Source organism: Budorcas taxicolor, chromosome 4 (genome assembly GCF_023091745.1).
Source record: "Budorcas taxicolor isolate Tak-1 chromosome 4, Takin1.1, whole genome shotgun sequence".
Taxonomy (NCBI): domain Eukaryota; kingdom Metazoa; phylum Chordata; class Mammalia; order Artiodactyla; family Bovidae; genus Budorcas; species Budorcas taxicolor.
The window spans coordinates 51,534,559-51,549,230 of NC_068913.1; the positions used below are offsets into that span (position 1 = coordinate 51,534,559).

The 14,672-nt window shown below is 35.9% G+C and overlaps 1 protein-coding gene across 1 annotated transcript in view; it reads right to left on the bottom strand.

Annotated features, from left to right (window-relative positions):
* The window catches only part of PNPLA8 (patatin like phospholipase domain containing 8), a 39,804-nt gene that overhangs the window by 13,241 nt on the left and 11,891 nt on the right, over positions 1 to 14,672 (bottom strand). Inside the window, exons 4-6 of the mRNA XM_052638739.1 lie at positions 12,668 to 12,762; positions 4,526 to 4,697; positions 757 to 814 (exon numbers count right to left, since the gene is read on the bottom strand). Coding sequence (XP_052494699.1) covers positions 757 to 814; positions 4,526 to 4,697; positions 12,668 to 12,762 — 325 coding nt within the window. The remainder of the gene's footprint in view (positions 1 to 756; positions 815 to 4,525; positions 4,698 to 12,667; positions 12,763 to 14,672) is intronic.

Genomic DNA, 14,672 nt, shown 5'->3' on the forward strand with positions numbered 1-14,672 from the left:
TGCATCTCATTTGTGTGATCATTTGACTAATGCTTACTTTGCCCTACTGGACTGTAAACTCCATGCCTGCATTTACTCACTAATGTATCCAAAGTCCCCAGCACAGTGCTGGCACATGGGGTACATAATTAATATCTAACGAATGAATGAAAATATGTGTAAGCAGGAGTGAAAGAGCAATAGAGAGAGTTGTATTTGATTTTTCATGGTTACAGCTTGTTATTCAAGACTAAATACAAGCTGCATCGGATTCCTAGGTACATAAACCCTTATTCCTTAATCGAATAACGAGTCTTAATACAGGACACAGAACTCAAGCAATACTCAGATCACAAAATAAATAAAAAGAGGAGCCATACCAAGACATATTCTAGTAACACTGACATTTTAAAAGCTAGGATTCCATTTGTATACTAATCTAATATATATTCACAAGGCACATGAAGTTTCTTTAAAAAAAATCTATGGGGGGGAAATGCCACAGTTTCCCTTAAATCCCTAGATTAGATTAACCCTATAATAATTCTTTAGTCCCAGTCTTTCATGTTCTTAAATTTTTCCTTTACTTGATACAGAAAAGCTCCATTGTTCACATTCTGTATCTTCACAAAATGACCCAATATATAAGGAATCAATATAATCTATTAACAGCAGTTCCTAAGAAAACTTTTCCCTTAATAAAGGGCCTTTGTAATATTCCATTCACCTGACCTTCAATTTCATATAGGTGTTATATTTAAGAGACTCTAAGCTTACCTTAGGACATGTGGGGTTTCTTGCTGTTTCAATCATTAATGAAGATCCCATCCTGTCCCTTTATTAAAGGAGAAGAATTAAATTATATCAAAATATTTTTATTTCCCAATATCAGGGAACATACACTATGCAGTTCCTGTTATGTGGGACAAAAAAGAAAATTCTCCTCTAGGAAGCTTACAATCCAACTAATGCACATAAAACAATATATAGCTACCTATTAACCTCCAATTCAGACTACAAGTATCTACAGTTCTGCAGGAGGTTGTGTGTGTGTGGGGAGGGGTCAATACAGGCTTTCATATCTAGGAAAGATGGATGGAAGTGTAGCTTGACAAGGACACCACTGATGGCAAGAAAACACCATTAAAAGCCAGAACATATACAGAGTAAAGGCACAGAGGCAGAACAAATTAGTTGTTTTCAGAGTCCTCCTGATAGGATAAAGGAACTGTGCTGAAATAAGAGTGCTGAACTATGGCAGGCTATATACAGAGCAGTCTAAAAACCAGATCAAGACATTCAGACTTCAAACCTGTTTTAGCAATACAGAGCATATGCCACCCCTCAAAAATGCTTTATAAACTGAACTGGCCTTTGAATTACTGCAACATTACAGAAATTACCCTTGGGCAGCAATTTCCACAACTCCATTAAAAGGAAATTTTGTTCAGTGCTGATTTTTTTTTCCAGACTTAAAAATTATGTATTTTTCCCCTATACTAAATATAAAGAATGTTGGGTTTTTTTTTTTCCCCCTCCAACTTGGCTCAATAAGGAAAAATGCCTTCCTAACAACATTTTTTTTCAAACAGTACTTACATTTCTCAACTAGAATATTACTGAATTCCACATATTTACAAATTAGGTAGCAATATACCCTTTATTTTGAGAAGGCAATGGCACCCCACTCCAGTACTCTTGCCTGGAAAATCCCATGGATGGAGGAGTCTACCCCCTGCAGTCCATGGGGTCGCTAAGAGTTGGACACGACTGAGTGACTTCACTTTCACTTTTCACTTTCATGCATTGGAGAAGGAAATGGCAACCCACTCCAGTGTTCTTGCTTGGAGAATCCCAGGGACGGGGGAGCCTGGTGGGCTGCCGTCTATGGGGTCACACAGAGTCGGACACGACTGAAGCGACTTAGCAGCATACCCTTTATTATCTTTTATAAATACAATGTAAAATGCTTTCTATGAAGGACAAGATCTTTGTCTTCCCCAACCAGATCTGCATGTTTCTTCTGCATGAAGATCAAGGCAATTTTGTTCTCCTAAGGGTCTTTCACTTTATCTTTTCATAGAAATCTTCTGTAAAACTGGGACAGAGATCCTGGGAGTATGCTACTTTCACACTTTAAGTAAAGGTCACATTTATTTTTTTGTTTCAGCCTTAATTTTATAAAAAGCTAAAATGTTTTAGTGAATTGTTATGAATATAAATTTGAAGAGAAAATCGAAACATTAATTGCTTGTTTTAGAGAGATGTTAAAATAAAACATTCTCAGATTCTACTGATGTTGTAATTAAAAATAGTGTTCGTTCAATAACACAAAATCATTATCCCAAGGAAAAAAGAACATAAATATGTTCTCAATAAACAATGAGAGAAAAAAAATGACTCAAAAGGACAGGGAATGGGCATGGTGGAGCATTAACAGCAAGGCCTTCACTGAATTTTCCCTTTCTGATTTCCATACCCTTGTATACAGTCCCTTTCCACACAGATCCTGGGTTTGAGTGCTTTTGGTCAACAGGACATCAGCAAACATGTCATTAAACTAAGGTTTGGTGAGTCCTCATGCTCTGGGCTTGCCCTGATGGAATTCTGAGACTGCCACAGTGGGATAAAGCCCAGGATGAGAAAGACCAGTTGTCCCGGTCATCTCAGCTGAGCTGCCCACTGGCTGCCAGCAGCCATGAGTGAGTTCAAACCACAGAATCATGAGACTTAATCATGACCTAAAAAAACAAATTTAAACTTTAGGACTAGAAAATAATATAAAGATTTGCCTGATCTCGAGGTAGAAAACATTTTCTAATATCAAAGTTCAAAATTAAAGGAAAAGATCTGACTACATGAAGATTTTAAGCTCACATTAAAAAATATTGTTAATTAAAAAGCACATTTTCAACATATCAACAAATGATTAATATATTTATAATATAGTGCACAAAGCCCCAGTAGGAAAATGAGCAAGTACTACGCTCTTGAAATCTGTACACTAAAAAGAAATTTTTAAAAAATGTTCACATTTATCAATAACCAACGTGATGCCAACTGGAAATACCAGTTAAAAAATCTCTAAAACTGACAAATTTTTAAAAATTAAAATGCTTGGTGTTAAGTATCTCATGAAATGGAAACACAAATTGATGCTGGTGGCTAAGCTGGGACAACTGATTTAAGGAACAATTCAGGTATACAAATATATCTATCTTTACGAGATTCTTAAAACATGTAAACTTTCTGACCCAAAAAATTTCACTGAAGAAGTTTATCTTAAAAGCATACCCAGAGATTTAAGTAGAGATGCAGGGTATCCACCAAAACTTTATTTTAGGTGCAAAAATATCTGAAATATCCTTTTTTCACGAGGAAATTTGTTAAAAAATAGTACATCCATAAAATGGACCGTGAACAATCATTAAAACATGTCTTAAAAAATATCTAATGACATAGGAAACCAATAAAAATAAAATGCTAAGTGAAAATGCCTATGCATTATCATCCCAATTTTATGAATGGTATGAATATAAATGCATACTCACAACCTCACACACACATACACTTACTACCTCTAAGAAATTCTAGGAAAATGTACATCACCATGTTAATAGTGATTTTGGTCTCTGCAGAACTATACATTTTCACTATTTTCTTCATATGTTTTCTATTTCATATTTAATAATTACTTTAGAAAAACATCAACATTGACCCAATAATTATGCTTCTTATAAACTGACCTACTGATATATTCTGAAGTGTGGGCAGAAATGTAAACCTTCCTACAACAGCACTGTTCATAATCACAAAAAAATCAGAAACATAAAACATAAAATCATAAATCTTAACATTAGGTTAAGAAAATATGGCATCACCCTGCAGAATGTACCAGAGTCTTTTTTAAAATATGTCAAGGGTTTTTAATAAAGTTGAAAAAAGGGAAAAAGATAGAAAATTATAAATACAATATAACTTCCACTATATAAAATATAGTGAAAATATGTATCACCAAGGGAAAAATATTAGAAAATATAAGGCCTTTGGCTCTGAATAACACTGGGTGATTTTAAGTTTCTACTTTATGCTTATATTTTTAGAAAGTGAGTATAATGGCTTTACAGTATTTTGGGGAAAATGTTTAAAAATTATTAAATCTTTTAGAACAGTATCTGTTAATGACTTAAGAAAGGCTAATACTACTATGCCTTTTTAAATAAGGCCGGTGAGCACCTGTGGATTCTGGTACCCTGATGGTTCCTGGAACTAGTAGCCTGTAGATGCCTAGGGGAAACTGTATGTGAAGGAAAATCAACAGGAGGCAAACATGTCCTACACACAATGTGGTCGCAACTTTTAAAAAGGTGACTACAATTTTTACATACCAGTCTCACACATGTGAGCCCAACAAAGCAGTGAATAGAATACACTTCACCAAAATATTAGCAGTGGTTATTTCTAATGAGATCAAAAATTGAGTATTTAACATTTTTCTGCTTTGTTTAAATACAAGACATTTTTTAAAAGAATAAATACAACTTACTTCAGAATGTTCTCCCATGTTTGACTGTCATAAAATGCATGGCTCCAACTCATTTTGACTGTTCCAACAATGACATTTTGTGAAAACACATCTGATCCTAATTTTCGATAAAGTTCCTCACATTCATCCAGGGGCATATGAAACAATCCCAACATGAAGGCTAATATAGCACCTGAAAGAAAGAATCCTTAGTTTTTATCAGCATGACCATTATAGTACTTATAAGACCTTCTGAGTCACAGACCTGGTTAAAATTATAGCTTTCATACTTTCTGGCTCTATCACTTGAGACAAACCTCTTAACCTCCCAGAGCTCTAATCTTGTTCATCTATAAAATAAGGATAATCACAATAACTAAAATTTATACATTATTGTAACACTGGGATAACACATGTAAAGGGCATTACCAGGCCTCAATGAAGAGTCAACAAATACTAACCACGGATGATAATTTTAAAATATATAAAAAGGTGTTATTTTACATTAAATAACATAATTAAGATACTGTGGTAGGTAATGTCCTTTCTAATCTTAATTTCGTAGTTTTAGTCACAGAATACAGTATATTTGACAACTTATCAACTCCTTAACCCACTCCAGTGTTCTTGCCTGGAGAATCCCAGGGACGGGGGAGCCTGGTGGGCTTCCGTTGATGGGGTCGCACAGAGTCGGACACGACTGAAGCAACTTAGCAGCAGCAGCAGCAGCAACTCCTTAAAATAATTACACCTTCATGTTGGTCCCAGGAAGTCACATAACAAAGAAATTAGGTCTCTGGGATGTCTTTTTAAACAGCTGATTTAATACCCTAGCTGCAACTGATATCACACACTGCCATCTAGTGTACCTAACTGGCATAACCCTGAACTAAGGAGGAAAAGGGGCGAAGAATGCTTTGGGGGATGCAGAGAGAGTGGGAGGGGCAAAGATCTGTATGGCATCACTGCTTACAAAAAGAAACAAAAATAGTAAATCATTATCATAATGCATTTTATATATTTTATGTATTTTTAAAGTCTTATTCTAGTAAAAGAAGTCTGCAGCTTGTTTTAAAATTCACTGTATGGTATAACTATGTAACAAATTGTTATTTATCAAGTTTCAGAAAATGTTTACACTAAAAATAACTTGCCAAAAAAATTAAGTTGCTTCTGAGGAAAGATAAACAGATATTTTAAAAAACTGAATTTTACTGTACGGGGAGAAAAAAGAACAACAGGGATGTTAACCTTAAACTAAATATGTATTTTTAACTTTATAAAAACTATATGTGTAAACAAAAGTTTCACACTAGAATATGCAAAATGGAAAAGAAAGGAAAATTATGAGCACTATAAGTTAGAGTGAAAGTGAAGTCACTCAGTCGTATCCAACTCTTTGCGACCCCATGGACGTAGTCTACCATGCTCCTACATTTATGGGATTTTCCAGGCAAGAATACTTGGAGTGGGCTGCCATTTCCTTCTCCAGAACTAAGTTAAGGTTAACATAATCAAGAAGACACAGTGGAAAAGATATACTGTAGTAAGTACAGAAATGCGCCTATCACACAAGATACTCTACTCCATGGATGAATCTCTGATTTAAATCCTCCTTATTGAGCATCCACCTACTACCCATGGTGCCTGTAGATACATTTAAAGGTATGCAGAGACCTCCAGGACAATATGAAACGCTCCAACATTCGAATTATAGGAGTCCCAGAAGAAGAAGACAGAAAGAAAGATCATGAGAAAATCCTTGAGGAGATAATAGTTGAAAACTTCCCTAAAATGGGGAAGGAAATAATCACCCAAGTCCAAGAAACACAGAGAGTTCCAAATAGGATAAACCCAAGGCGAAACACCCCAAGACACATATTAATCAAATTAACAAAGATCAAACACAAAGAACAAATATTAAAAGCAGCAAGGGAAAAACAACAAATAACACACAAGGGTATTCCCATAAGGATAACAGCTGATCTTTCAATAGAAACTCTTCAGGCCAGGAGGGAATGGCAAGACATACTTAAAGTGATGAAAGACAATAACCTACATCCCAGATTACTGTACCCAGCAAGGATCTCATTCAAATACGAAGGAGAAATCAAAAGCTTTACAGAGAAGCAAAAGCTGAGAGAATTCAGCACCACCAAACCAGCTCTCCAACAAATTCTAAAGGATATTCTCTAGACAGGAAACAGGAAAAGGGTGTATAAACCCGAACCCAAAACAATAAAGTAAATGATAACGGGATCATACTTATCAATAATTACCTTAAACGTAAATGGGTTGAACGCCCCAACCAAAAGGCAAAGACTGGCCGAATGGATACAAAAACAAGACCCCTCTATATGCTGCTTACAAGAGACCCACTTCAAAACAAGGGACACATACAGACTGAAAGTGAAGGGCTGGAAAAAGATATACCACGCAAATAGAGACCAAAAGAAAGCAGGAGTGGCAATACTCATATCCGATAAAACAGACTTTAAAACAAAGGCTGTGAAAAGAGACAAAGAAGGCCACTACAGAATGATCAAAGGATCAATCCAAGAAGAAGATATAACAATTATAAATATATATGCACCCAACATAGGAGCACCGCAATATGTAAGACAAATGCTAACAAGTATGAAAGGGGAAATCAACAATAACACAATAATAGTGGGAGACTTTAATACCCCACTCACACCTATGGACAGATCAACTAAACAGAAAATTAACAAAGAAACGCAAACTTTAAATGATACATTAGATCAATTAGACCTAATTGATATCTATAGGACATTTCACCCCAAAACAATGAATTTCACCTTTTTCTCAAGTGCTCATGGAACCTTCTCCAGGATAGATCACATCCTGGGCCATAAATCTAAACTTGATAAATTCAAAAAAATCGAAATCATTCCAAGCATCTTTTCTGACCATAATGCATTAAGATTAGATCTCAATTACAGGAGAAAAACTACTAAAAATTCCAACATATGGAGGTTGAACAACACACTTCTGAATAACCAACAAATCACAGAAGAAATCAAAAAAGAAATCAAAATATGCATAGAAACTAATGAAAATGAAAACACAACAACCCAAAACCTGTGGGACACTATAAAAGCAGTGCTAAGAGGAAAGTTCATAGCAATACAGGCATACCTCAAGAAACAAGAAAAAAGTCAAATAAATAACCTAACTCTACAACTAAAGCAACTAGAAAAGGAAGAATTGGAGAACCCCAGAGTTAGTAGAAGGAAAGAAATCTTAAAAATTAGGGCAGAAATAAATGCAAAAGAAACAAAAGAGACCATAGCAAAAATCAACAAAGCCAAAAGCTGGTTCTTTGAAAGGATAAATAAAATTGACAAACCATTAGCCAGACTCATCAAGAAGCAAAGAGAGAAAAATCAAATCAATAAAATTAGAAATGAAAATGGAGAGATCACAACAGACAACACAGAAATACAAAGGATCATAAGAGACTACTATCAGCAGTTGTATGCCAATAAAATGGACAACGTGGAAGAAATGGACAAATTCTTAGAAAAGTACAATTTTCCAAAACTGAACCAGGAAGAAATAGAAAATCTTAACAGACCCATCACAAGCACGGAAATTGAAACTGTAATCAGAAATCTTCCAGGAAACAAAAGCCCAGGTCCAGACGGCTTCACAGCTGAATTCTACCAAAAATTTCGAGAAGAGCTAACACCTATCCTACTCAAACTCTTCCAGAAAATTGCAGAGGAAGGTAAACTTCCAAACTCATTCTATGAGGCCACCATCACTCTAATACCAAAACCTGACAAAGATGTCACAAAAAAAGAAAACTACAGGCCAATATCACTGATGAACATAGATGCAAAAATCCTCAACAAAATTCTAGCAATCAGAATCCAACAACACATTAAAAAGATCATACACCATGACCAAGTGGGCTTTATCCCAGGGATGCAAGGATTCTTCAATATCCGCAAATCAATCAATGTAATTCACCACATTAACAAATTGAAAAATAAAAACCATATGATTATCTCAATAGATGCAGAGAAGGCCTTTGACAAAATTCAACATCCATTTATGATAAAAACTCTCCAGAAAGCAGGAATAGAAGGAACATACCTCAACATAATAAAAGCTATATATGACAAACCCACAGCAAACATTATCCTCAATGGTGAAAAATTGAAAGCATTTCCCCTAAAGTCAGGAACAAGACAAGGGTGTCCACTTTCACCGCTACTATTCAACATAGTTCTGGAAGTTTTGGCCACAGCAATCAGAGCAGAAAAAGAAATGAAAGGAATCCAAATTGGAAAAGAAGAAGTAAAACTCTCACTGTTTGCAGATGACATGATCCTCTACATGGAAAACCCGAAAGACTCCACCAGAAAATTACTAGAGCTCATCAATGAATATAGTAAAGTTGCAGGATATAAAATCAACACACAGAAATCCCTTGCATTCCTATACACCAATAATGAGAAAGTAGAAAAAGCAATTAAGGAAACAATTCCATTCACCATTGCAACGAAAAGAATAAAATACTTAGGAATATATCTACCCAAAGAAACTAAAGACCTATATATAGAAAACTATAAAACAGTGATGAAAGAAATCAAAGAGGACACTAATAGATGGAGAAATATACCATGCTCATGGATCGGAAGAATCAATATAGTGAAAATGAGTATACTACCCAAAGCAATTTACAAATTCAATGCAATCCCTATCAAGCTACCAGCCATATTTTTCACAGAACTAGAACAAACAATTTCAAGATTCGTATGGAAATACAAAAAACCTCGAATTGCCAAAGCAATCTTGAGAAAGAAGAATGGAACTGGAGGAATCAACTTGCCTGACTTCAGGCTCTACTACAAAGCCACAGTCATCAAAACAGTATGGTACTGGCACAAAGACAGACATATAGATCAATGGAACAAAATAGAAAGCCCAGAGATAAATCCACACACATATGGACACCTTATCTTTGACAAAGGAGGCAAGAATATACAATGGAGTAAAGACAATCTCTTTAACAAGTGGTGCTGGGAAAACTGGTCAACCACTTGTAAAAGAATGAAACTAGATCACTTTCTAACACCACACACAAAAATAAATTCAAAATGGATTAAAGATCTAAATGTAAGACCAGAAACTATAAAACTCCTAGAGGAGAACATAGGCAAAACACTCTCAGACATAAATCACAGCAGGATCCTCTATGATCCACCTCCCAGAATTCTGGAAATAAAAGCAAAAATAAACAAATGGGATCTAATTAAAATTAAAAGCTTCTGCACAACAAAGGAAAATATCAGCAAGGTGAAAAGACAGCCTTCTGAATGGGAGAAAATAATAGCAAATGAAGCAACTGACAAACAACTAATCTCAAAAATATACAAGCAACTTATGCAGCTCAATTCCAGAAAAATAAACGACCCAATCAAAAAATGGGCCAAAGAACTAAATAGACATTTCTCCAAAGAAGACATACGGATGGCTAACAAACACATGAAAAGATGCTCAACATCACTCATTATTAGAGAAATGCAAATCAAAACCACAATGAGGTACCACTTCACACCAGTCAGAATGGCTGCGATCCAAAAATCTGCAAGCAATAAATGCTGGAGAGGGTGTGGAGAAAAGGGAACCCTCCTACACTGTTGGTGGGAATGCAAACTAGTACAGCCACTATGGAGAACAGTGTGGAGATTCCTTAAAAAATTGCAAATAGAACTCCCTTATGACCCAGCAATCCCACTGCTGGGCATATACACCGAGGAAACCAGAATTGAAAGAGACACATGTACCCCAATGTTCATCGCAGCACTGATTATAATAGCCAGGACATGGAAACAACCTAGATGTCCCTCAGCAGATGAATGGATAAGAAAGCTGTGGTACATATACACAATGGAGTATTACTCAGCCGTTAAAAAGAATTCATTTGAATCAGTTCTGATGAGATGGACGAAACTGGAGCCGATTATACAGAGTGAAGTAAGCCAGAAAGAAAAACACCAATACAGTATACTAACACATATATATGGAATTTAGAAAGATGGCAATGACGACCCTGTATGCAAGACAGGAAAAAAGATGCAGCTGTCTATAACAGACTTTTGGACTCAGAGGGAGAGGGAGAGGGTGGGATGATATGGGAGAATGGCATTCTATCATGTATACTATCATGTAAGAATTGAATCGCTAGTCTATGTCTGACGCAGGATACAGCATGCTTGGGGCTGGTGCATGGGGATGACCCACAGAGATGTTATGGGGAGGGAGGTGGGAGGGGGGTTCATGTTTGGGAACACATGTAAGAATTAAAGATTTTAAAATTAGAAAAATAAAATAAAAAAAATAAAAAATAAAAATAAAGGTATGAATCTAGGACCATTCCAAATATTAACAGAAATGGCCACGATAACGGCTTCAGGAAAAAAATTCCAAGAACATTTGCCCTGGGAAAGGTCTCTTTAAGAAAAGTTTCCATAGTTAAATCAATTGGGTGTATACGTATTACTTTCCTATCCTGAGAGTGAGTCACAATGCATTTTTAACATACTAGAACATCTAAGAAGTGCGTCTGTAAAGAAATCTGTTTGACTTTCTTTGTATGTGTTAGTTGTTCAGTCATGTCTGACTCTTGAGACCCCATGGACTGCAGCCTGCTGTGGGATTTTCCAGGCAAGAATACTGGAGTGAGTTGTCACGCCCTCCCCCAGGGAACCTCCCTAACCCAGGCATCGAAGCTGGGTCTCCTGCATTACAGGCAGATTCTTTACCATTTGAGCCACCAGGGAAGCCCCTTAACTTTCTTTAACCCAGGCTTTTCAAAATTTGCTATCATCTGAGGAATCACTGTTCAGTGGAAAATCAAAGGAATCACCAACTCCTTATGCTTCTGAAATTATCCCCACAACCGTTACTGAGTTTTCAAAATGCAGCATAAATTAACATGCCCTTTGGGAATATGTCATACTTGATCCAGATAATACAGAGAAATCATCTGGCTTTGATGCTGGTAGCCTTTAGGACTACTATCATAATTCTAAAGAATGAGAAAAAAACAAAAAAAATTGTGATGATAAACTAATGTAAAGGAATTATCAGGTAAGGCAGTAAAATACACAGCAGGGATCTGTAATACTAATAGTCCTTTAGCGTTACCTGGACAGTAAGCAATGGCCAGGGTACCCTGAGAAGCTTCCTGTACACACAGGAGAGTAGGGGGTGGGGATGGGTGGTGGTGATACAGGGGTTAGAGCTGATATAGGGAACACGAAAACAAAACAAACGGAAAGCAAAACAAACATTCATCTGATAGTGAGTCAGTGAAAAACTAGAAAATTATTCAGAAACAATCATACCCTAACTTGCCAATTTCTTCCATGTAAATACGAAACTAGAATTTTAAATGTACATCAGTTAGGAGTATTAGAGTAGCAAAAGCATCCCTCTGTGAGGAAACTGCTTCTTATATCCTTTATTATCTAGTTGTCTGAAATCAAAACTTAAACAGACAAATGTGAGAATCTGTTTGAAAGATTTCCTCACAGAGGGACACTTTCCAAAAGAGAGCAAAATCTTATCCATCCTTGATGTTCTACTGGTTCAAGTACAATTTTGAATATACACCATCTTGTGGGCTTCCCTGGTTACTCAGACATAAAGAATTCACCTACAATCCAGGAGACCCAGGTTTGATTCCTGGGTTGGGAAGATCCCCTGGAGAAGGGAATGGCAACCCACTCTAGTATTCTTGCCTGGAGAATCCCATGGACAGAGGAGCCTGGCGGGCTACAGTCCATGGGGTTGCAAAGAATTGGACACGACTGAGCAACTAACACTCACTTCTTCACCATTTTGTTACTTTCCGTAAGGCAATTAATTTACAAATTGTTCTTGTCACTGTGGCTTATTTAAAACATATTAGAAAAGCACACTAAAATCTATTTCTGAATGTTAACTTATTTCCAATAAGCATTTTTAAAAGCTCATTAAGCAAATTAAAAGACTATTCAGTATCAAAATATGAAATTAACATCCATCATTTCAGGAAATGACCATGATCTTAATCATGAGAGTTTAATGTTCCTTTTCTTAACGCACTGCTGGGATGCACCACTTCCATATAATAGCAACAATTACCTGTGCTTACACCACAAATGTAATCAAAGAGTTGATGAACTGGCTTCTGAGTAAGTTCAACTAATTTTCGTAGTGTCTGAAGAGCAACCACACCCCTGTAGGAAAAATAAAAGGCAAAAATGAGAATTCCTGTTTTAAGGAAAGCTAATCTATTTACTAAAACAATCCCTGGTTTTCTAGTTTATATGCTAATATGAAAACTAGTAATACAAATTAGCATCAGTTAAAATTGCCAAAGGTTTCTAGATTGCTTTTGAAAATACAGTATCTACATAATGGAATTAAAACCTGAGTTACGGCGGCACATTTTGAATTCACACTAGTATCTCTTTAAATAAGACAATGAAGATACAGCAATATAAGGTATTTTAGCAGACACTATAACTCTGGAAATTGCTTAAACTCTGTATTCACTGGTTTTGGGATATCATGCTTTGGTTTCTCCACTTACCAACATGGTTGGTAAACCTATGCTTCTACACATTTCATTTTCTGTAATTTATCAGCCATATTTTTTTTTCATCAGTCATATTTTTAAGCTTTCTTTTTTCATTTTTTTTTTAAACTCTCAACTATCTCAAGACAAGGTTCTTCACTAAGGAGGTATTAATTTACGCTGCTGACTTTGTTCATTTCTGAATCCTCACCAAAGGTAGCAAGTAGCTTCAAATGTGAAAGATTAAAGAGCCTAGGAGATGCAGGCCAATTCAGGATGTGTGTAACAGGTGGACAGTCCTTAATATTGGAGGATATACATACACAATGAAAAGTTTTAATCTCAATACAAGGTGTGGAGCAGAGAACACTGTATTAATCAGGTACCATAAAATAAAATTGCACAAAGTCACTAGAAAATATTGTATTATTAAAGTAGAAAATGAAGATTGTTTATTATTAATTGTAGAAATAATGTAAGACAGACAGCTGATAAGATGGTTTATGAGAGAGACACTGCAGATGTCACGTGCCTTTAATGTGAGACATGAAAAATTAAAGATCATGCCGGATAAAATATATTTAACAGTGTGCCCTCCATTATCTTATGAAAAGGAAAATAAAACATGCACACACATACACGTGCATATATATTCATACAGAAAAAATATTTGAAGAAATAAATCAAAATAGTAAAAATAATCTTGGATACGTGAGATATGACTGTTATCTCTCGCTTGTTTCTCTTTGTATTTTTTTTCCTCCCAAGTTTTACTTGTATAAGCCAGAAGAAAACTGTTTTTAAAATGCAGTATTAATTCTGGACTAATTTTAAAATCAGTATTATTTCTAGGTCGATTCTATATTTAATGCTGTACCAGGCTCTCTTTTATAAAAGAAATACAGGGCATAGGTTCCTTTTCTCATGAGCCTCCTTATCTTACTCGTTCTATACAAATTTCCCATCCTAGGTGCTTTCTCATAGTCCCCTAAACCAGGGTTTCCCAACAGCAACATCACTGACATTTTGCGCACAATATTCCTTTGCGGTAGGAACTATTCCAGGCACTGCAGGATATTTAGCACCAACTGTTTTCTTCTCACTAAATTAAAGCACGGATTCCCCAGTCGTAACAAGGAAAAAATGTCTCCAGGCACTGACAAATATTCTCCAGGGGGCAAAATCATCTCCAGTGGAGATAATCACTGGTCTCAATCCACCTTCATCCTAACCAATCTCTGGATTTTCCCAAATGTCTTCACTTCGATTTTCTCCCTGTATTGACTAATAAAACGAATACTCTTCGTTCACAAACCTCTTTTCACTCTATAGATTCCTCACTCTAAACAGACATTTGAATGCTCTTTAAGGTTCTTATTCAGATCTCAACTCACATGTTATTTCTTTAAAAACTCACAGTCATGATCACTCTTTAAAACAGCACTTTTAAGCTCTATCCCTCCCCTGTGCCTTATTTTTCTTCATAGCACACATTATACATGTCTGTTTTTCTAGTTGCTATCTCTTAAGGGACGAGTAGAGATGGCAGGGAAGTAGAACACAAGCTAG